This window comes from Ascaphus truei, chromosome 16 (genome assembly GCF_040206685.1).
Source record: "Ascaphus truei isolate aAscTru1 chromosome 16, aAscTru1.hap1, whole genome shotgun sequence".
Lineage (NCBI taxonomy): Eukaryota > Metazoa > Chordata > Amphibia > Anura > Ascaphidae > Ascaphus > Ascaphus truei.
This window is the reverse complement of record NC_134498.1, coordinates 46,915,266-46,939,763: the sequence shown is the minus strand read 5'-3', so window position 1 is coordinate 46,939,763 and position 24,498 is coordinate 46,915,266. Positions and strand designations below refer to the sequence as shown.

At 49.5% G+C, this 24,498-nt stretch overlaps 1 protein-coding gene across 1 annotated transcript in view; it reads right to left on the bottom strand.

The window, feature by feature from the left end:
* The window catches only part of COL4A5 (collagen type IV alpha 5 chain), a 122,288-nt gene that overhangs the window by 55,153 nt on the left and 42,637 nt on the right, over window positions 1–24,498 (bottom strand). The window contains exons 4-15 of the mRNA XM_075573450.1: window positions 23,597–23,641; window positions 21,433–21,477; window positions 21,029–21,091; window positions 19,377–19,430; window positions 18,912–18,938; window positions 16,948–17,028; window positions 15,809–15,871; window positions 9,758–9,793; window positions 7,478–7,519; window positions 7,250–7,342; window positions 3,878–3,922; window positions 2,310–2,366 (exon numbers count right to left, since the gene is read on the bottom strand). Coding sequence (XP_075429565.1) covers window positions 2,310–2,366; window positions 3,878–3,922; window positions 7,250–7,342; window positions 7,478–7,519; window positions 9,758–9,793; window positions 15,809–15,871; window positions 16,948–17,028; window positions 18,912–18,938; window positions 19,377–19,430; window positions 21,029–21,091; window positions 21,433–21,477; window positions 23,597–23,641 — 651 coding nt within the window. The remainder of the gene's footprint in view (window positions 1–2,309; window positions 2,367–3,877; window positions 3,923–7,249; window positions 7,343–7,477; window positions 7,520–9,757; window positions 9,794–15,808; window positions 15,872–16,947; window positions 17,029–18,911; window positions 18,939–19,376; window positions 19,431–21,028; window positions 21,092–21,432; window positions 21,478–23,596; window positions 23,642–24,498) is intronic.

Genomic DNA, 24,498 nt, shown 5'->3' with positions numbered 1-24,498 from the left:
TACCTGCCGTACATTCCCCTGTATACCTGCCGTACATTCCCCTGTATACCTGCCGTACGTTCCCCTGTATACCTGCCGTACATCCCCTGTATACCTGCCGTACATCCCCTGTATACCTGCCGTACATTCCCTGTATACCTGCCGTACATCCCCTGTATACCTGCCGTACATTCCCTGTATACCTGCCGTACATCCCCTGTATACCTGCCGTACGTTGCCCTGTATACCTGCCGTACATCCCCTGTATACCTGCCGTACATTCCCTGTATACCTGCCATACATTCCCCTGTATACCTGCCGTACATCCCCTGTATACCTGCCGTACGTTCCCCTGTATACCTGCCGTACGTTGCCCTGTATACCTGCCGTACATCCCCTGTATACCTGCCGTACATCCCCTGTATACCTGCCATACATTCCCCTGTATACCTGCCGTACGTTGCCCTGTATACCTGCCGTACATCCCCTGTATACCTGCCGTACATCCCCTGTATACCTGCCGTACATCCCCTGTATACCTGCCGTACATTCCCCTGTATACGTGCCGTACGTTCCCTGTATACCTGCCGTACGTTCCCCTGTATACCTGCCGTACATTCCCCTGTATACCTGCCGTACATTCCCCTGTATACCTGCCGTACATCCCCTGTATACCTGCCGTACATTCCCTGTATACCTGCCGTACATTCCCCTGTATACCTGCCGTACATTCCCCTGTATACCTGCCGTACATCCCCTATATACCTGCAGTACGTTCCCCTGTATACCTGCCGTACGTTCCCCTGTATACCTGCCGTACGTTCCCTGTATACCTGCCGTACATCCCCTGTATACCTGCCGTACGTTCCCCTGTATACCTGCCGTACGTTCCCCTGTATACCTGCCGTACATTCCCCTGTATACCTGCTGTACATCCCCTGTATACCTGCAGTACATTCCCCTGTATACCTGCCGTACGTTGCCCTGTATACCTGCCGTACGTTCCCCTGTATACCTGCCGTACGTTCCCCTGTATACCTGCCGTACATCCCCTGTATACCTGCCGTACATTCCCCTGTATACCTGCCGTACATTCCCCTGTATACCTGCCGTACATTCCCTGTATACCTGCCGTACGTTCCCTGTATACCTGCCGTAAATCCCCTGTATACCTGCCGTACGTTCCCCTGTATACCTGCCGTACGTTCCCTGTATACCTGCCGTACGTTCCCCTGTATACCTGCCGTACATTCCCCTGTATACCTGCCGTACGTTCCCTGTATACCTGCCGTACGTTCCCCTGTATACCTGCCGTACATTCCCCTGTATACCTGCCGTACGTTCCCTGTATACCTGCCGTACGTTCCCCTGTATACCTGCCGTACGTTCCCTGTATACCTGCCGTACGTTCCCTGTATACCTGCCGTACGTTCCCCTGTATACCTGCCGTACATCCCCTGTATACCTGCCGTACGTTCCCCTGTATACCTGCCGTACGTTCCCTGTATACCTGCCGTACGTTCCCTGTATACCTGCCGTACGTTCCCCTGTATACCTGCCGTACATTCCCTGTATACCTGCCGTACATCCCCTGTATACCTGCCGTACATTCCCTGTATACCTGCCGTACGTTCCCCTGTATACCTGCCGTACATTCCCCTGTATACCTGCCGTACATCCCCTGTATACCTGCCGTACGTTCCCCTATATACCTGCCGTACGTTCCCTGTATACCTGCCGCACATTCCCCTGTATATCTGCCGTACATTCCCCTGTATACCTGCCGTACATCCCCTGTATACCTGCCGTACATCCCCCTGTATACCTGCCGTACATCCCCTGTATACCTGCCGTACGTTCCCCTGTATACCTGCCGTACATCCCCTGTATACCTGCCGTACATCCCCCTGTATACCTGCCGTACGTTCCCTGTATACCTGCCGTACATCCCCTGTATACCTGCCGTACATTCCCCTGTATACCTGCCGTACATTCCCCTGTATACCTGCCGTACATCCCCTGTATACCTGCCGTACATCCCCTGTATACCTGCCGTACATTCCCCTGTATACCTGCCGTACATTCCCCTGTATACCTGCCGTACGTTCCCCTGTATACCTGCCATACATTCCCCTGTATACCTGCCGTACATCCCCTGTATACCTGCCATACATTCCCCTGTATACCTGCCGTACATCCCCTGTATACCTGCCGTACATCCCCTGTATACCTGCCGTACATCCCCTGTATACCTGCCGTACGTTCCCCTGTATACCTGCCGCAGGTGTTCCTGCTGCTGTCCGTACTTATTCATGTTGAATGGAACTTACTCTTTTCCCGGCTTCCCCCGGCTCTCCTTTGAATCCCTTTTCACACCCGGGGGGGCCCTGTGAAGGACAGACAGAGATTGTTCTGCGTGCTCACAGATATTTCTATGTATATAGGGTAAAACACCATATACCCGCGCTGTCTCTTTTCTATATGCTGTGACAATAAAGCATACAACGTTCTCTTGTCTGTTACTTGTTCGTGCGATTGGAGAGCTGACGAACTGCTTCCGATAACGACATTAATTTCAGCTGCTACGTGTGGGAGTGTGATTTGCACACGCACATTAATTTCGGCTGCTACGTGTGGGAGTAGATTTGCACACGCACATTAATTTCAGCTGCTATGTGGGGGAGTGTGATTTGCACACGCACATTAATTTCGGCTGCTACGTGTGGGAGTAGATTTGCACACGTACATTAATTTCGGCTGCTACGTGTGGGAGTAGATTTGCACACGTACATTAATTTCAGCTGCTACGTGAGGGAGTGTGATTTGCACACGCACATTAATTTCAGCTGCTACGTGTGGGAGTGTGATTTGCACACGCACATTAATTTCAGCTGCTACGTGAGGGAGTGTGATTTGCACACGCACATTAATTTCGGCTGCTACGTGTGGGAGTAGATTTGCACACGTACATTAATTTCAGCTGCTACGTGTGGGAGTGTGATTTGCACACGTACATTAATCTCAGCTGCTACGTGAGGGAGTGTGATTTGCACACGCACATTAATTTCAGCAGCTACGTGAGGGAGTGTGATTTGCACACGCACATTAATTTCAGCTGCTACGTGAGGGAGTGTGATTTGCACACGCACATTAATTTCGGCTGCTACGTGTGGGAGTAGATTTGCACACGTACATTAATTTCAGCTGCTACGTGTGGGAGTGTGATTTGCACACGTACATTAATCTCAGCTGCTACGTGAGGGAGTGTGATTTGCACACGCACATTAATTTCAGCAGCTACGTGAGGGAGTGTGATTTGCACACGCACATTAATTTCAGCTGCTACGTGAGGGAGTGTGATTTGCACACGTACATTAATTTCAGCTGCTACGTGAGGGAGTGTGATTTGCACACGCACATTAATTTCAGCTGCTACGTGAGGGAGTGTGATTTGCACACGCACATTAATGTCAGCTGTTACGTGTGGGAGTGTGATTTGCACACGCACATTAATTTCGGCTGCTACGTGTGGGAGTGTGATTTGCACACGCACATTAATTTCATGCGTGTATCAAGGTTTAAAAGGGGTGACCTAGTTTTAATGCAACGGTCTTTGAAGTGGGAAATAGTATAGTAAAGATACAAAATAATTAAATAAATGTTCTACTCCATAAATATAATACCCAATGTGAGGCCAATGTATAAATAAGGTCCTATTCACTGATACATCTAAGGGCTTCTAATATATCCACCGAATCGGCCAATTGGGCCGGTTTTCCAATGACAATGGGGGATTTCGTCGGAGAACAGGCTGACCGGCCTCTTTGACACAAATAGAATAAGCCCCTAAGTCTCTGTAAGCAGCTAAAGAGAATAAATCCATCCGGGCTTTTCTTACCATTGGGCCACGTTCTCCTGGATACCCACTTTCTCCTTTTCCACCCTATAAAGAAAAGAAAGAAGGTGACATATGAATACAGGAACAGTAATACATCTATATTCCCAATCACAAGGGGCAGACGCAGCCAGGGATGGCGAATGGGATTTGTGATATTAAAGCTGCAGTCGGCGCTAACCATTTTGTTTTTTTTTCTTGCACTTTAACTAACATTAAGAAGTATCGTCTCGCCGTTTCCAACGCTGTTTTCCCTTGCGCATTGTGCTGCTCCGTTCAGGAAATATCCGCGTGTCACATGTCTAACTTCCTGGCGGTTACGTGAACTCTTTCAAGAACCCCGCGCAGTGTAAAGGTTACCACGGTAACCACAAAGCCGAGAGATGAAACAAATCTTGAGTTTTAACTAAAATTCTCTCATCTTCCCTCCGATGTGTTACTTTTGCTACGTGCATATAACAGTTGCACCCCTTCAGGTAGTGAGCTTTGCGTCGTCTTTTCTCCACCTGTGTCGCAGTCACTTCGGGAGGCGTTATAGGAACAGTCGGCGCAGCAGGCGCTGCCCCGTGGTAGCACTGTAATGTTTGTATCCAGTGGCGGGTTTTAACTTTTCCCGCCCAGACGCACTTCCCTTTGCGCCGCCCAGGGTCGCCATGTGACCCCGCAGCGTGGGATGCTACAGGAGGAGGAGGGCAGTGTGGAGGAGAAGATAAGAGACCGTTACGGTGGCCCCACGCTCTCCCCTGGTAATCAGTGGGAAAGAGAGATGGGGGGAAAAAAAAGAGAAAAAAAAACCCCCCGAAAATTTGCCGCCCACAAATTTTGCCGCCCTAGGACCGGGCTTATCGGACATACCTGACATTGATAGCCAAACCCTCGCTAAGAATCTCACACACCCTATTCCTTGTGTCTCCACCCTTCCGCCTAGATTGTAAGTTCCTCGGGACAGGGACCTCCTTGCTACTCCTATCTCTTTTCCTCACTCCCACCTTGTGCTGCACCGCGGAATATGTTGGCGTCATACAAATAGAAGATATTCATTTTTTTTTTAAATAATAAGGTCCGGTGGTCTGAGGGGCCATTAAGTGTAGGATGACCAGATGTCCCGGTTTAGCCGGGACTGTCCCGTTTTTTTGGCCGTTTGTGCCAGGTACCGACTTTTCTGTCCACAGTCCCGTTTTTTCTGTGCGCTGGCCACGCATGCGTGACCGGCAAGCTCCGATCGCGCATGCGCACATGCGCCGATCGCGAATGCACATAAGCGGCCGGCAAACGCTGATTGCGCATACGCAGCCATTCGCGGTGCTCGCCATTCACGCAAGCGCAGTTGGCGCTCACCATTCACGTATGCGAAGTCAGCGCTTGCGTCCATTTTTTTCCGGGACAAATATAGTTACCCGAGTTAAGTGGCCATTTTATTTGGGGGGGGGGGCAGTGGGGGGGGGGGGGGCGGAGGGGAACCTAAAATATTAATCTTGCCTGAAAGTCCCAATTAACTTTTTCTTTGCTGATGAAACAAACCTGTAATTCAAATTAAACCACTTAATTCCACCAGGTAGGATTAACCAGGCACCGCGGGTCACTCCTGGAGTGAGGAAGCCAATTATATGTGCACTGACCGCCTTCCTCAGCAGCGTGGGATGCTGGGAGCTGCAGTTCAGCTCTTGCAATAAATACTGGTCCTACTACAGACAGCACAACCCACAAAGCTCTGTGCGACTCCGAACTGCTTTCCATGTTGGGCGTTGACATTTTGAGTATGGAGTTTACAGGCCCCCCCCATGCTGGACAATGTTGAGATAAGAGATTGTAAGAGATGGCTGCCACTTGCTGGCCAGTCTGTAAAACTACCACCATTATTGCTAGAGATGGGTGAATGAAACTGTCAAAATGATGTCCCCGAAATTAGCAGTCGCCAGGTGTGCGTGTGCGTGTCTGTGTGTGTGTGCGCATGTGTATAGAGATCCCCTCAAACGTCCCTCCAAATAAATTAGGGAGACATGCCTGTGCTGAAGAAGGATCACACCTGTGCAATCCGAGGCGGATCCAAATTCGTCCATCTCTAGTAATTACTGTTATTACTGTATTACTGGCGGCCAATGGCAGTCCTTAAGGAACAGGTCAGGTATTAGGGATATCCCTGCTTCAGCACAGGTGGCTTAGTATTTGACTGATCCACCTGTACCGAAGCAGGGATATCCTGAAAACCTGACCCGTTGGTGTCCTTTGACGACTGGAGTTTACCACCCCATGCCTATCACAACCATCTCCCTTCCCACAAAATATTATTGTACAATTATTATAATTATTAATGGGACATTTTGAAGGTGCAGTTCCCCTTATCAAAGCATACAGAAGTACCGTGTAATGAAAACTTTCTTTATCACTTTTCGTGCAAAGTAGAAACCTATAAGGGGGCTAAAGGAGCGACTCAGTGAGTAGAGACTCAGGCTCTGTAAGCAACAGCTCAGTTCCCGGTGTCGGCTCCTTGTGACCTGGGGCAAGTCACTTTATTTCCCTGTGCCTCAGGCACCAAAAGCACAGATTGTAAGCTTGGAAGATTGTATTTGTGCTATTTGTTGTAGAATTTATTACATTTATTTTCGCACTTTTATTAATGTCAGTCCCGCTAAAAGGTATCGCAACCTGCAACACATCTGACACTTTTTAATTTTTGGCTCATATTCCACTCATTTAGGCCCAATATGTTGGGCTCCAGGAAAGTGCAAAAAGAAATGCAACAAGTTCCACAACAAATAACGTGTTTATTGCAAGAGGCAACGCTGGACTATTTCCCAAATTGCAGTGGTCGGTTCCAGTTCCATCTTTAATAGCGACCGCCACAAATATTTAACAAAACATCTCTAATTTGGCAGCCGGAGGGGAATTCCCCCCCAAAAATCCCATACTCCTAAAATATAATACAGTATAATGTTTTGGATTATTTAATTTTTATGTGTGATTTTCAACACACAAAAACAACCCAACATGTAAATCACACATGCCTAAAAACCAAGGGGGCCCAACTCCAGTACTCAAGCCCCACCCCCTCATCAGGTCAGGTTTTCAGAATATCCCTGCTTCAGCACAGGTTGCTCAATCAGTCCCGGCTTCAGCACAGGTGGCTCAATCAGTGGCTCAGTCTTCGACTGAGCCACTGATTGAGCCACCTGTGCTGAAGCTGGAATATGCTGAAAACCTGGCCTGTTGGGGGTGGCTTGAGGACTGGAGTTGCCCACCCCTGCCTTAAACTACAGCATAACACAGGTAAGAATAACTGCGGAAAGCATTGGAATTTTATTTTCTAAAACGACACCTGCAAACCGGACCGTGTGCATTGGTTTAACAGATGCGCCGGGTCTTTTAATCACTCACCTTTTCCCCCTTCTGGATCTCCACATCTTCAGGTTTTTTCTGTTCCCCTATTTGCCCGGGTGGTCCTGGTGGCCCTTGGAGACCCGTCTCACCCTAAAAACCAAGAACGTTCCATCAGCATTCAGCCCCGTGCCCTGCGCCCCCCCCCCCCCCGCCCTAGAAGCGGGTAACACTAGCGTTGCGAAATACCCGTTGCAGAAATACCCGTTGCAGGTGCGGACTTCGTACCTTTTCTCCTTTGGGTCCTTGGAAGTTTAAACCCATGTTACCCTATAAAATGAAAAATAAATCAAAATAAGTACAAAAAAACCCCAAAAAACAAAGAAAAAGGAACGTTAAACCATAAAATAACAAGGATGGGACCCGGGCGAGTCCCGTCTTCCAGGTAGTAACAGAGGAGGGAGAGAGAGCAGTAACAGAGGAGGGAGAGGGAGTAGTAACAGAGCAGGGCGAGGGAGTAGTAACAGAGCAGGGCGAGGGAGTAGTAACAGAGGAGGGAGAGGGAGTAGTAACAGAGGAGGGAGAGGGAGTAGTAACAGAGGAGGTAGAGGGAGTAGTAACAGAGGAGGGAGAGGGAGTAGTAACAGAGGAGGGAGAGGGAGTAGTAACAGAGGAGGGAGAGGGAGTAGTAACACCAGAGAAGAGGGAGTAGTAACAGAGGAGGGAGAGGGAGTAGTAACAGAGGAGGGAGAGGGAGTAGTAACAGAGGAGGGAGAGGGAGTAGTAACAGAGGAGGGAGAGGGAGTAGTAACAGAGGAGGGAGAGGGAGTAGTAACAGAGGAGGGAGAGGGAGTAGTAACAGAGGAGGGAGAGGGAGTAGTAACACCGGAGGAGAGGGAGTAGTAACAGAGGAGGGTGAGGGAGTAGTAACAGAGGAGGGAGAGGGAGTAGTAACACCAGAGGAGAGGGAGTAGTAACAGAGGAGGGAGAGGGAGTAGTAACAGAAAAGGGAGAGGGAGTAGTAACACCGGAGGAGAGGGAGTAGTAACACCGGAGGAGAGGGAGTAGTAACAGAGGAGGGAGAGGGAGTAGTAACACCGGAGGAGAGGGAGTAGTAACACCGGAGGAGAGGGAGTAGTAACAGAGGAGGGAGAGGGAGTAGTAACAGAGGAGGGAGAGGGAGTAGTAACAGAGGCGGGAGAGGGAGTAGTAACAGAGGAGGGAGAGGGAGTAGTAACAGTGGAGGGAGAGGGAGTAGTAACAGAGGAGGGAGAGGGAGTAGTAACAGAGGAGGGAGAGGGAGTAGTAACACCAGAGAAGAGGGAGTAGTAACAGAGGAGGGAGAGGGAGTAGTAACAGAGGAGGGAGAGGGAGTAGTAACAGAGGAGGGAGAGGGAGTAGTAACAGAGGAGGGAGAGGGAGTAGTAACAGAGGAGGGAGAGGGAGTAGTAACAGAGGAGGGAGAGGGAGTAGTAACAGAGGAGGGAGAGTAGTAACACCGGAGGAGAGGGAGTAGTAACAGAGGAGGGAGAGGGAGTAGTAACAGCGGAGGGAGAGGGAGTAGTAACAGAGGAGGGAGAGGGAGTAGTAACAGAGGAGGGAGAGGGAGTAGTAACAGAGGAGGGAGAGGGAGTAGTAACAGAGGAGGGAGAGGGAGTAGTAACAGAGGAGGGAGAGGGAGTAGTAACAGAGGAGGGAGAGGGAGTAGTAACACCGGAGGAGAGGGAGTAGTAACAGAGGAGGGAGAGGGAGTAGTAACAGAGGAGGGAGAGGGAGTAGTAACACCAGAGGAGAGGGAGTAGTAACAGAGGAGAGAGAGGGAGTAGTAACAGAGGAAAGAGAGGGAGTAGTAACACTGGAGGAGAGGGAGTAGTAACACCGGAGGAGAGGGAGTAGTAACAGAGGAGGGAGAGGGATTAGTAACATAGGAGGGAGAGGGAGTAGTAACAGAGGAGGGAGAGGGAGTAGTAACAGAGGAGGGAGAGGGAGTAGTAACAGCGGAGGGAGAGGGAGTAGTAACAGAGGAGGGAGAGGGAGTAGTAACACCGGAGGAGAGGGAGTAGTAACACCGGAGGAGATGGAGTAGTAACAGAGGAGGGAGAGGGAGTAGTAACAGAGGAGGGAGAGGGAGTAGTAACAGAGGAGGGAGAGGGAGTAGTAACAGAGGAGGGAGAGGGAGAAGTAACAGAGGAGGGAGAGGGAGTAGTAACAGAGGAGGGAGAGGGAGTAGTAACAGAGGAGGGAGAGGGAGTAGTAACAGAGGAGGGAGAGGGAGTAGTAACAGAGGAGGGAGAGGGAGTAGTAACAGAGGAGGGAGAGGGAGGAGTAACAGATGAGGGAGAGGGAGTAGTAACAGAGGAGGGAGAGGGAGTAGTAACAGAGGAGGGAGAGGGAGTAGTAACAGAGGAGGGAGAGGGAGTAGTAACAGAGGAGGGAGAGGGAGTAGGGGTGTGATACCTTTTATTGGACCAGCAAGTAGTGGCTACGTTACAAGCTTCCCACCCTCTCAGGGCCCATCCCTTTGTTACTACACCTTAAACAAGAGAGCGGGGTGAGAGGGGTATTTACCTTGGGACCCGGAAGTCCGAATGTTCCAGGCGGCCCCTAAAAAAAAGAAAGAAAGGATATGTAAGTGTCTCATGGGGGATTGGGAGGAAGATTGGGAGTGAGGATGCAGCGCACAGATTGGGAGTAAGGACGCAGCGCACAGATTGGGAGTGAGGATGCAGCGCACAGATTGGGAGTGAGGACGCAGCGCACAGATTGGGAGTGAGGATGCAGCGCACAGATTGGGAGTGAGGACGCAGCGTACAGATTGGGAGTGAGGACGCTGCGTACAGATTGGGAGTGAGGATGCAGAGTACTGATTGGGAGTGAGGATGCAGCGCACAGATTGGGAGTGAGGACGCAGAGTACAGATTGGGAGTGAGGACGCAGCGTACTGATTGGGAGTAAGGACGCAGCGCACAGATTGGGAGTAAGGACGCAGCGCACAGATTGGGAGTAAGGACGCAGCGCACAGATTGGGAGTGAGGACGCAGCGCACAGATTGGGAGTGAGGATGCAGCGTACAGATTGGGAGTGAGGACGCAGCGTACTGATTGGGAGTGAGGACGCAGCGCACAGATTGGGAGTAAGGACGCAGCGTACAGATTGGGAGTAAGGATGCAGCGTACAGATTGGGAGTAAGGACGCAGCGTACTGATTGGGAGTAAGGATGCAGCGTACAGATTGGGAGTGAGGATGCAGCGTATAGATTGGGAGTGAGGACGCAGCGTACAGATTGGGAGTGAGGACGCAGCGTATAGATTGGGAGTGAGGACGCAGCGTACAGATTGGGAGTAAGGACGCAGAGTACAGATTGGGAGTAAGGACGCAGCGTACAGATTGGGAGTGAGGACGCAGCGTACAGATTGGGAGTGAGGACGCAGCGTATAGATTGGGAGTGAGGATGCAGCGTACAGATTGGGAGTGAGGACGCAGCGTACTGATTGGGAGTAAGGATGCAGCGTACAGATTGGGAGTGAGGATGCAGCGTACAGATTGGGAGTAAGGACGCAGCGTACAGATTGGGAGTAAGGACGCAGCGTACAGATTGGGAGTGAGGACGCAGCGTACAGATTGGGAGTGAGGACGCAGCGTACTGATTGGGAGTGAGGATGCAGCGTACAGATTGGGAGTAACTACGCAGAGTACAGATTGGGAGTAAGGACGCAGAGTACAAATTGGGAGTGAGGATGCAGCGTATAGATTGGGAGTGAGGATGCAGCGTACAGATTGGGAGTAAGGACGCAGTGTACCGATTGGGAGTAAGGACGCAGTGTACAGATTGGGAGTAAGGACGCAGTGTACTGATTGGGAGTAAGGATGCAGCGTACAGATTGGGAGTAAGGACGCAGCGCACAGATTGGGAGTAAGGATGCAGCGCACAGATTGGGAGTGAGGACGCAGCGTACAGATTGGGAGTGAGGACGCAGCGTACAGATTGGGAGTGAGGACGCAGCGTACTGATTGGGAGTGAGGACGCAGCGTTCTGATTGGGAGTGAAGATGCAGCGCACAGATTGGGAGTGAGGACGCAGCGTACTGATTGGGAGTGAGGACGCAGCGTACAGATTGGGAGTAAGGATGCAGCGTACAGATTGGGAGTGAGGACGCAGCGTACAGATTGGGAGTGAGGACGCAGCGCACAGATTGGGAGTGAGGACGCAGCGTACTGATTGGGAGTGAGGATGCAGCGCACAGATTGGGAGTGAGGATGCAGCGCACAGATTGGGAGTGAGGACGCAGCGTACTGATTGGGAGTAAGGACGCAGCGTACTGATTGGGAGTAAGGACGCAGCGTACAGATTGGGAGTAAGGACGCAGAGTACAGATTGGGAGTGAGGACGCAGAGTACAGATTGGGAGTGAGGACGCAGCGTACAGATTGGGAGTAAGGACGCAGCGTACAGATTGGGAGTGAGGACGCAGCGTACAGATTGGGAGTAAGGACGCAGCGTACAGATTGGGAGTAAGGACGCAGCGTACAGATTGGGAGTAAGGACGCAGCGCACAGATTGGGAGTGAGGACGCAGAGTACAGATTGGGAGTGAGGACGCAGAGTACAGATTGGGAGTGAGGACGCAGCGTACAGATTGGGAGTGAGGACGCAGCGTACAGATTGGGAGTGAGGACGCAGCGTACAGATTGGGAGTGAGGACGCAGAGTACAGATTGGGAGTGAGGACGCAGAGTACAGATTGGGAGTGAGGACGCAGCGTACAGATTGGGAGTGAGGACGCAGCGTACAGATTGGGAGTGAGGACGCAGCGTACAGATTGGGAGTAAGGACGCAGCGTACAGATTGGGAGTAAGGACGCAGCGTACAGATTGGGAGTAAGGACGCAGCGCACAGATTGGGAGTGAGGACGCAGAGTACAGATTTGGAGTGAGGACGCAGCGTACAGATTGGGAGTGAGGACGCAGCGTACAGATTGGGAGTAAGGACGCAGCGTACAGATTGGGAGTGAGGACGCAGCGTACATATTGGGAGTGAGGACGCAGCGTACAGATTGGGAGTGAGGACGCAGCGTACAGATTGGGAGTAAGGACGCAGCGTACAGATTGGGAGTGAGGACGCAGCGTACTGATTGGGAGTGAGGACGCAGCGCACAGATTGGGAGTAAGGACGCAGCGTACAGATTGGGAGTAAGGATGCAGCGTACAGATTGAGAGTAAGGACGCAGCGTACTGATTGGGAGTAAGGATGCAGCTTACAGATTGGGAGTGAGGATGCAGCGTATAGATTGGGAGTGAGGACGCAGCGTACAGATTGGGAGTGAGGACGCAGCGTATAGATTGGGAGTGAGGACGCAGCGTACAGATTGGGAGTAAGGACGCAGAGTACAGATTGGGAGTGAGGACGCAGCGTACAGATTGGGAGTGAGGACGCAGCGTACAGATTGGGAGTGAGGATGCAGCGTATAGATTGGGAGTGAGGATGCAGCGTACAGATTGGGAGTGAGGACGCAGCGTACTGATTGGGAGTAAGGAAGCAGCGTACAGATTGGGAGTGAGGATGCAGCGTACAGATTGGGAGTAAGGACGCAGCGTACAGATTGGGAGTAAGGACGCAGCGTACAGATTGGGAGTGAGGACGCAGCGTACTGATTGGGAGTGAGGATGCAGCGTACAGATTGGGAGTAACTACGCAGAGTACAGATTGGGAGTGAGGACGCAGAGTACAAATTGGGAGTGAGGATGCAGCGTACAGATTGGGAGTAAGGACGCAGCGTACAGATTGGGAGTAAGGACGCAGCGTACAGATTGGGAGTGAGGACGCAGCGTACTGATTGGGAGTGAGGATGCAGCGTACAGATTGGGAGTAACTACGCAGAGTACAGATTGGGAGTAAGGACGCAGAGTACAAATTGGGAGTGAGGATGCAGCGTATAGATTGGGAGTGAGGATGCAGCGTACAGATTGGGAGTAAGGACGCAGTGTACCGATTGGGAGTAAGGACGCAGTGTAAAGATTGGGAGTAAGGACGCAGTGTACAGATTGGGAGTAAGGACGCAGTGTACTGATTGGGAGTAAGGATGCAGCGTACAGATTGGGAGTAAGGACGCAGCGCACAGATTGGGAGTAAGGATGCAGCGCACAGATTGGGAGTGAGGACGCAGCGTACAGATTGGGAGTGAGGACGCAGCGTACAGATTGGGAGTGAGGACGCAGCGTACTGATTGGGAGTGAGGACGCAGCGTACTGATTGGGAGTGAAGATGCAGCGCACAGATTGGGAGTGAGGACGCAGCGTACTGATTGGGAGTGAGGACGCAGCGTACAGATTGGGAGTAAGGATGCAGCGTACAGATTGGGAGTGAGGACGCAGCGTACAGATTGGGAGTGAGGATGCAGCGCACAGATTGGGAGTGAGGACGCAGCGTACTGATTGGGAGTGAGGATGCAGCGCACAGATTGGGAGTGAGGATGCAGCGCACAGATTGGGAGTGAGGACGCAGCGTACTGATTGGGAGTAAGGACGCAGCGTACTGATTGGGAGTAAGGACGCAGCGTACAGATTGGGAGTGAGGACGCAGCGTACAGATTGGGAGTGAGGACGCAGCGTACAGATTGGGAGTGAGGATGCAGCGCACAGATTGGGAGTGAGGACGCAGCGTACTGATTGGGAGTAAGGACGCAGCGTACTGATTGGGAGTGAGGACGCAGCGTACAGATTGGGAGTGAGGACGCAGAGTACAGATTGGGAGTGAGGACGCAGAGTACAGATTGGGAGTGAGGACGCAGCGTACAGATTGGGAGTAAGGACGCAGCGTACAGATTGGGAGTGAGGACGCAGCGTACAGATTGGGAGTAAGGACGCAGCGTACAGATTGGGAGTAAGGACGCAGCGCACAGATTGGGAGTGAGGACGCAGAGTACAGATTGGGAGTGAGGACGCAGAGTACAGATTGGGAGTGAGGACGCAGCGTACAGATTGGGAGTGAGGACGCAGCGTACAGATTGGGAGTAAGGACGCAGCGTACAGATTGGGAGTGAGGACGCAGAGTACAGATTGGGAGTGAGGACGCAGAGTACAGATTGGGAGTGAGGACGCAGCGTACAGATTGGGAGTGAGGACGCAGCGTACAGATTGGGAGTGAGGACGCAGCGTACAGATTGGGAGTGAGGACGCAGCGTACAGATTGGGAGTAAGGACGCAGCGTACAGATTGGGAGTAAGGACGCAGCGCACAGATTGGGAGTGAGGACGCAGAGTACAGATTTGGAGTGAGGACGCAGCGTACAGATTGGGAGTGAGGACGCAGCGTACAGATTGGGAGTAAGGACGCAGCGTACAGATTGGGAGTGAGGACGCAGCGTACATATTGGGAGTGAGGACGCAGCGTACAGATTGGGAGTGAGGACGCAGCGTACAGATTGGGAGTAAGGACGCAGCGTACAGATTGGGAGTGAGGACGCAGCGTATAGATTGGGAGTGAGGACGCAGCGTACAGATTGGGAGTAAGGACGCAGAGTACAGATTGGGAGTAAGGACGCAGCGTACTGATTGGGAGTGAGGACGCAGCGTAAAGATTGGGAGTAAGGATGTAGTGTACTGATTGGGAGTGAGGATGCAGCGTACTGATTGGGAGTAAGGATGCAGCGCACAGATTGGGAATAAGGATGCAGCGTACTGATTGGGAGTGAGGATGCAGCGTATAGATTGGGAGTGAGGATGCAGCGTACAGATTGGGAGTGAGGATGCAGCGTATAGATTGGGAGTGAGGATGCAGCGTATAGATTGGGAGTGAGGATGCAGCGTACAGATTTGGAGTAAAGATGCAGCGTACAGATTGGGAGTAACTACGCAGAGTACAGATTGGGAGTAAAGACGCAGAGTACAAATTGGGAGTGAGGATGCAGCGTATAGATTGGGAGTGAGGATGCAGCGTACAGATTGGGAGTAAGGACGCAGCGCACAGATTGAGAGTAAGGATGCAGCGTACAGATTGGGAGTGAGGATGCAGCGTATAGATTGGGAGTGAGGACGCAGCGTACATATTGGGAGTAAGGACGCAGCGCACAGATTGGGAGTAAGGATGCAGCGTACAGATTGGGAGTGAGAATGCAGCGTATAGATTGGGAGTGAGGATGCAGCGCACAGATTGGGAGTGAGGATGCAGCGCACAGATTGGGATTAAGGATGCAGCGCACAGATTGGGATTAAGGATGCAGCGCACAGATTGGGATTAAGGATGCAGCATACAGATTGGGATTAAGGATGCAGCGCACAGATTGGGATTAAGGATGCAGCGCACAGATTGGGATTAAGGATGCAGCGCACATATTGGGATTAAGGATGCAGCATACAGATTGGGATTAAGGATGCAGCGTACAGATTGGGATTAAGGATACAACGTACAGATTGGAATTAAGGATGCAGCGCACAGATTGGGAGTAAGGATGCAGCGCACAGATTGGGAGTAAGGATGCAGCGCACAGATTGGGAGGCAGATTTTGGCTACAGAGTAACAGTTCGCTCACTGCTGAAATAGGCGGAAACAGGTAGCTCAGGTAGGCATGCAACAGCAGATGCGTCGACCTTTAATTACTGTACAAATTAGCGTACACATTCATACCATTAAACCTGGAGGACCAGGTCGGCCGACGGGACCCTGAATTCCCGCGACACCCGCGGAGCCCTGCAGAGAAACAAAGAGGCACAGAGAGTTACAAAATAGCAACGCAAAGTATTTCTAGACACGCGCTTTACATTTACTGGGATCTAGGTACTAAAGTCGGGGGGCAAAGGCCGTGCAAAAAACAGCATCAGATTCATCAAAGATAAGGAGTCCCATGAAAAGCAATTGGAGTTTGTCCTTTAATAAATCTGGTGCGGTTCCTTGGTGCTGGGTTTGGTAAAGTTTTGCCGCTGGGAGACAGCAGAAGATAAGTGAATCAGTGCAGGGGCGGCCAACTACAGTCCTCAAGGGCTACTAACAAGATCATGGTTTATGGGTATCCCTGCTTCAGCACAGGTGGCTCAATCAGTGGCTCAGTCTTTGACTGAGCCACTGATTGAGCCACCTGTGCTGAAGCAGGGATATCCTGAAAACCTGACCTGTTGGTGGCCCTTGAGGACTGGAGTTGGCCGCCCCTGCATTAGTGTAACCGGGTCAGTAATGAAGCAGACTGCAGTGCCGGCCCAACAGTGTCCTGTCACAGGAACACGTTAAGAAATGAAATATTTCTATGAATAATAATGACTTAATAAATGTGATATTTAGTGTAAAAGATAAAAGGTGACACCATGTGAGTGCTCATTTGCATGCCATTACCCAGAATCCCTTGCTGCAGTGGAAGCGCTGTTTGCTAAGAGATAATGGGGAAAGGCAGGGCTGCAGATCTGTCTGAGACGTGTGAACGTGCTCACACGGGGGTCGCGGGGCCGGCTTGATGGCGGTGCTATCGGCGCCATTTTCCGTGGAGAGCGTGGGGTCTCGGTGACTCTCTTACCTTCTCCCGTGCGCTCTCTTGCTGTCAGTATCCCTCATGGCGCCGCGACATACAATAGCATCACATTGCCATGGCAACGCGACACCACTTGCCGTCGCGGCGCCATGAGGATACTGACAGCAACAGACCGCGCAGGAGAAGGTGAGACGCCCGCACCACTGCCCTGCGCCACCATTTTACCAGCCGGCCCTGTATGATATTTAGTGTCAATCACACAGATGTATGTCCAACAGTCCATATTCCGGGATACTCCGGTACTTACAGGTAATCCCGGGAGACCCGGTAATCCGGAGTCACCTTTCTGTCCCGGCTGTGACAAGCGGAACAACTCCCCCGGCTCCCCCTACAGAGAATGTGCAGAAACGCATTAATACTCAGCCCAATGCTGCCGGGAACAGCATAACTTCTACACAGTGTCCAGCAGTGACCCCTGGTGGTCATACTACAGATTACATAACAAAAACTTGTCTACCTAGGAACACATACAGTACAGGAGATTTAAAGCTGCAGTTCAAGCAATATCCTACAAGTGTGTGGTTTTTTTAATTAAATAAATTAGTTCTGTACAATGAGAAAATACATGTAGCATTTTTTAAAACAACTCTAAATTATATTTTTAATGTATTAAAACGTAACAAGCATTTTTTGTTTCTGTAGCAACCATTTACAAAGTCACATCCCCTTCCTCTTCTGAAACATGCTCTGGCACACCCCTTTTTGAGCCCTGCCCTCTCTCTCTAGCAGTGCAGCAATTGCATCTAGTGACTGCCTGGTCACATGATCTTCCCCAGAAAACTTTGCATCTTTGGTCCTCTTCTGCTGCACTGACAGCCATTTAGTGAACCCCGGGCAGAATCTTCCCGGATCGATCACAGGAGAACGGATCGATCTGCAAGTCAGCTAATTACTTATCATTGTGTGGATTATATTAGTATACACATTAAAGGGAAAACAATCAAATAAAAACCGGCAGCTTGGGCTGCTGCTTTAAAGGCCAATGTTGTATATCCGATTAATATCTTAATATTAATCAGATTAATTTCTACTGCACCACATACTGAATAGGCCCCATGTGTGTAATGCAATACTTAATCAATACTTAATCAATCACAGGTTAAACTTCATGGACATAAGTATTTTTACAACCTCCCAGACTATATTTATGTAGCTCCTAAACTTAATTTACGAATGTTACGTTAGTATTTATAAATTCCTATTTCTTTTAAAATACCCGGAAAAAAATGGATTTTACATTGAAAATTTATGCCATCAAAAACCAAACAGCTTGTAACATAAAAAGATGGCACATTCCAACTTTCCCACTGGTGTTGATGTAAAACAAGAATATATTTGTATTAAAAATGTCAAAGAAATGAATGAGAGCAGATTGCCCACTCACACAAGGAACTATATACTAATTTTGGGGGAAGTATAAGAGATATAGAATCAGACGATGGCAAAATCTAAGGTTATCTGATAAAACTGCATGGTATCTCCTTCTTGATAAAACCTATTTTAACCCTCCGTACTCTGGAAAGACCTTGAACACACTGGAGCCGTATTTCTGCCCTGTCCAGCACTTGAGGTTACACATGGATAGACGCAAATCTAATATGAGTGCTTCAGAGATTACTTATTATAAGAAACAAATAAAGTTCCTTCAATCCAATAAAGCATAATAACTCTACTCTTTGACAAGGCGAAACGCGTCAGTGATTTGCTGCTGCTGTATGTCCACTTTTCTACATGTGCTGAATAAACTACATTTTAACTTTATTTTTGCACTCTAGCCCTTTCATTTTTGATTCTTGCTGTGCACAGCCCTCCCCCCTCCCCCCCCCCCCCGCCCGTTATACCTGGATAATGTTCAGGTTGTCATATAATTGATTGAAATCTAATTGTACCTAACCGTAATATTGTTTTTCTGAGAGATCAAAGTGTCCCTTATCTACATCTGACATTGATCTGAATACATTTCATGCTGATCTAACTCGTCACATCCTCCAAGAAACTCGTTTTCACAGCGATCTGTAGTGAAGTAGTGAATTCTGTATCACTAAATGTTCTACTCACAGCCGCCTGTACCCCAACCCGTGAGAGGGAGGAATAACATAACATGTTTACATTCCTGTCTTGAAGATCTGAGTTAGTATCCCACACTGCAGTGTTTAGGGTAATTTCATAAATTTTTTGGTCGTTTTTGTATTTCGATGTTTGCATACATACCTTTACACCTGGTAAGCCAGGGGGGCCCTTAAAAAGACAAGAAAAACACATATTCAATGTATTAACGGGAACTTTTCTAGAAAGAATATACTTTTAACTACAAACTAACATCAAAAAAATATATCTATTTACGGATCTAACGCTATTAGAACAGGGGTGGCCAACTCCAGTTCTCAAATTCCACCAACACGCCAGGTTTACAGGATATCCCTGCTTCAGCACATGTGGCTCAATCAGTTGGTCAGTCGTTGACTGGCCAACTCCAGTCCCCAAGGGCCACCAACAGATCAGGGTTTATATATATCCCTGCCTCAGCACAGGTGGCTCAATCAGTGGCTCAGTCTATGATTGAGCCACTGATTGAGCCACCTTATTGGAAGATTATAGACAAACTCATCAAATCAATCATATTTCCATAAAGGCTTGCGTGGTGTTCAGGGGGATATCGTGATAATCAATACTTACCAGAGGACCTGGTGTACCTGGGAATCCCGAACTCCCGGTAAAGCCGCGATCTCCCTAAACGGCAGAGAAAGGTACTGAGAAACCCCCGCACAATCCCAATGCTCTGTCAACAAAGAATCCAACCAATCAGTGAGCTTTGTTCCGATTCCGCGCCCCTTGCGCCAGCGAGCTGTTTGGGGAGCGGTGAAAGGAGGAATTACGAGAGGAGATGCTCGGCGCAATGTTAGGAGACTTGGGGCGGTTTCCCCTCTGGCTTTAACGTACAATAAATCCAGGTCCGCTCTGCGGCTAACGCCAGACGCGAGGTGTACACGCTTCGTGCCTCGGACGCTGAGGCAAAGTGACTCGTGTCTACGTTGTTGCTGTGTGTGCTGGGGCAAATTGCGTCATTTTCATACATACCTCCAATGTGTTTATATCAGGGGGGGGGCAACTCCAGCCGTCAATGGCCACCAACAAGTCAGGTGTTAAGGATATCCCTGCTTCAGCATAGGTGGGTCAATCAGTTGGTCAGCCAACTCCAGTCCTCAAGGGCCACCAACAGATCCGGGTTTACGGATATCCCTGCTTCAGCCCGGGTGGCCCAATCAGTGGCTCAGTCGAAGACTGAGCCACTGATTGGGCCACCCGGGCTGAAGCAGGGATATCCTGAAAACCTGACCTGTTGGTGGCCCTTGAGGACTGGAGTTGCCCGCCCCTGCTGTATATAAAGTTTGTGGCTGGTGTCACGTGAGATTTAGTAGATTTTATTTCAGATTTTAAACTGGGGTTAAAAGTGGTGGTGGGGGGGGGGAAATGATCTCCAAATGTATCAAATTAAAACTTCAAGACTACAATACAAAAAGTGACACGGTGTGCTCATTTGCATGTCATTACCCAGAGTTCCTGGCTGCAGTGGAAGCATGTTATGCTGAGAGATAAAGGGGATAGGCAGGTTTGTGGTATTTTTTATTTATTAAATACAATGGATTTGTTCTTCAGTCCGATCGGGTGTTTCGTCGGATCAGAACTCCCTCTGTTTTTGTAGATTGGAGACATTTCTAAAAAAAATCTCCATGGAAAGGTGACATACGGAATGGTTATTGGTGAAATGGAGGCGCAAGCGATGCACAGGGCTTTAGTGCGCTGCAGGATGGGAGGGATGCACAGGGCTTTAGTGCGCTGCAGGGCTGGGAGCGATGCACAGGGCTTTAGTGTGCTGCAGGAGTGGGAGCGATGCACAGGACTTTAGTGTGCTGCAGGATGGGAGCAATGCACAGTTCTGGGAGCAATGCACAGGACTTTAGTGTGCTGCAGGAGTGGGAGCGATGCACAGGACTTTAGTGTGCTGCAGGAGTGGGAGCGATGCACAGGACTTTAGTGTGCTGCAGGAGTGGGAGCGATGCACAGGATTTTAGTGTGCTGCAGGATGGGAGCGATGCACAGGTCTGGGAGCAATGCACAGGACTTTAGTGTGCTGCAGGAGTGGGAGCGATGCACATGACTTTAGTGTGCTGCAGGATGGGGCGATGCACAGGTCTGGGAGCGATGCACAGGACTTTAGTGTGCTGCAGGATGGGAGCGATGCACAGGTCTGGGAGCGATGCACAGGGCTATAGTGTGCTGCAGGAGTGGGAGCGATGCGCTTCGTGATGAACGAAAGACAAGTTTACCTTTGTCCCGTTGCATCCTGGGATACCGGAAGGTCCAGGTGAGCCGTCCTGACCAGGTAACCCCTGAAAGTACGGGACAAGAACCATTATATTTCTGCAGGTAGGACAAGCAGCCTGACATTAGGGGACCTCTAACTCAGACCATAACACCGCACCCGGCACGGCCAACATCCCAGCAAGGAATAAATATTTACTAACAAACAACAGTAATATCAGCATATAGCACATTTACTGCCACAGAGGCCCGAGGCGCACTGCAGCGCAGTGTCAGGGGCCCCTGTGTCAGAGAACCAGGCTTAGATAGAGAAGGACTCAGGGATAGACAAAAAAAGGTGAAAAGAAATAATATTGCAGTATTATAAACCAAAATGCAGGGTCCATGTAGAAATTGTCATTTTCCTTACAGGCATCCCAGGTGTCCCCGGAAATCCTGGAAGTCCAGGGGGTCCCTAAAAAACATAAAACAGTATACAAAATGATTAAATACAGTCTTTCAGGGGATGCTTATCTGTTTGTATGCATGGTTTTTGCTTCAGAAGCACGTCACTCTTGCCATTGCAGCGGTTTTATAACTTTGAGGCAGTGTCATTATCTAAGCTGTCGGTGGATCTGTTCTCCTGTGATCGATCGGAAGATCTCGCTTTCCTCGGGCACGCAATATGGCCGCCTATTTCAAAAGAGGAATTCGTGGGCCTTTCTAAATGGTTGCTACAGCGACCCAAGGAAACTTAATACATTAAGGCAGGGGGGTCTCAACTCCAGTCCTCAAGGCACCCCAACAAGTCAGACTGAAAGGATATCCCTGCTTCAGCCCTGATGCTGAAGCAGGGATATCCTTTAAACCTGACCTGTTGGGGCGTCTTGATGACTGAAGTTGAGACCCCCCTGCATTAAGCCTTATCTAATACTATACAACGGATATATATATAGTTCTTAAGTATTAGGTGATACCTTTTTTATTGGACTAACAATTTATGTCATAGGACAAGCTTTCGAGAGTTCTCCTCTCTTCTTCATGTCAGCAATACTGATATACAAAGGAATCTATGGCTAAAACAGTGTAGAGAAAAAAACAAAAAAACAAACACAACAGATATGGACTGTAGATAAGGTAGGGTGCAGGGGACGGTGACGAGGAAAGGTGGGGAGGGGGGGGGATGCTGGGGGGGAGGGGAGGGGGATGCTGGGGGGGGAGGGGAGGGGGATTCTGGGGGGGGAGAGAAAGTGTGGATAAGAATGGAGGCAAGCATGCGACATTAAAAGAAATCTTTCCCAAACCTCCCATTCTTGCATTCCGGCAACCACCAAACCTCAAACAGAAATTAGTCAGCAGAAAACTTCACAACGATTTTAAAGACACTGATAATGACACAAAACCGTGCAGCAACACACGCAGCAAACTGTGCAAACATATATGCCAAGATCCCACAGCCAGTCACAACCATAGAACATTCAATGTTAAAGGATCATACAGCTGCACATTCAGGAATATAGTGTATATAATTCAATACAACAAATGTGACCAAGGTTGCTACATTGGGGAAACCAGCCAAAAACTACAAGGCAGAATTAATATGCACAGACACTCCATACTCCATCACGAAGAAGGAAGATACTGCTCACCTGTGGGACATCACTTCTCACAACCAGATCATTCCATAAATGATTTAAAAATCAAAATCCTCAATGGAATGTTTAAAAGCACCCAAGAACGGAAAACATTTGAACTCAGAATGATAAGACTCTTTGACACCAAAACCAAAGGACTTAATGCGGACATGGGTTTTCTCACACCCTATCAACATTGTTTGTAATTATACTGCTTGCCTCCATTCTTATCCACACTTTCTCTCCCCCCCAGCATCCCTCCGCCTCCCCACCTTTCCTTATCACCGTCCCCTGGCTTCAAACACTTTTAACACCCTACCTTATCTACAGTCCATATCTGTTGTTTTTTTGTTTTTGTTTTTTTCTCTACACTGTTTTAGCCATTGAATCCTTTGTATATCAGTATTGCCTGACCTGAAGAAGAGAGGAGAACTCTCGAAAGCTTGTCCTATGACATAAATTGTTAGTCCAATAAAAAAGGTATCACCTAATACTGAAGAACTAATTTATTCTGCACTCTCGCAACTGGACTAACACAGCTATTTTCTGCTTTATATATTTATTTATTTATTTATAAAATATTTTACCAGGAAGTAATACATTGAGAGTTACCTCTCGTTTTCAAGTATGTCCTGGGATATATATATATACCACACAAGGATCTTGAGGGTACTGCGCCTCTAAGCTTGGATACTTGGACGTTTTGCCTGCATGGTTTTGCTCCAATTCCCTAACATGCTGCTTATGCTTATCTCAAATCTATGTTCTGACAATCTCTGTTATTCACATCAAAACGTGATGAATTCGAAGAATACTAGAGGCATTTATCCCATTGCTAGCAGAGGGGCTTTGCCACGGACTGCCGGCTTCTCTAACAGCACAGGAGGCACCGCAACGTGTCTACTCACTAAGACTGAGCCTGCGTTGGACGTGGGACGGTGTGTTAATGGCTTTACTTACTCGTATTCCTTTTGGTCCAAAAGGTCCTGAAACGCCATCATCCCCCTGAAGAAGAGAAATGTTTGTATATTATATATATTCCAGAAGATTTTTATGAGCCACAGTGTAAGTCTTCTAGATGTATGTTTCTCAACCAGTGGGAAGCAAAGGTCGTGAAGGTGGGAAGCAAAGGTCGTGAAGGTGGGAAGCAAAGGTCGTGAAGGTGGGAAGCAAAGGGCGGGTTGGCCTATCGGGTGTTCGGGCCGGCCCCGGTGAGCTGGTGCTGGTGGCGATAGGCCGACTGTGTGGCTGGTGATAGGACAATGGTCCCAGCGGTTCCCCAGAAGTGGTGGCCGGCAGCTGTCCAGCTCCCCATGCACCAGTCCAGCGGTCACAGCAATCCTCTCCTTCCTCCTGTCGGCGCCGGACGTTGGATGCAACTTTCGCCCAACCAGAGCAGGGAGCTGCGGAGTCCCCGGACCGGATCAGCACTGAGAAGACCTCCTCACCTCAGGTAAGGTTTTTGGGGGTAGGGGGGAGTGTTGGAGTGATGGAGTGGGAGAGAGTGAGTGACAGGTGGAGGAGTGAGGGGAGACTGTAAGGGGGGAAGACAGAGAAGGGGGAGAGTAAGGGCGGAAGACAGAGATGAGGAAGTGTAATGGGGCTTAATGGATAATGTCCTTAAAAATGTAAACGTAAAAATACACTCCTTGGAAAAAGTGGGGTTTAGTTTTCACCATAGTGGGACCAGGGTTTTTTGACAACATTGTTGATGGGACATAAGATGAAAAAGGTTGAAAACGTCTGTTCTAGATCAGGGGTGCGCAAACTGGGGGGCAGGGGTCCCGCACTCTTCCCAAGGCCTTTAAATTAAATGCTGGGGGATCGGGTGAGGCCCCTGCAACTTCACTTACCGGGATTCA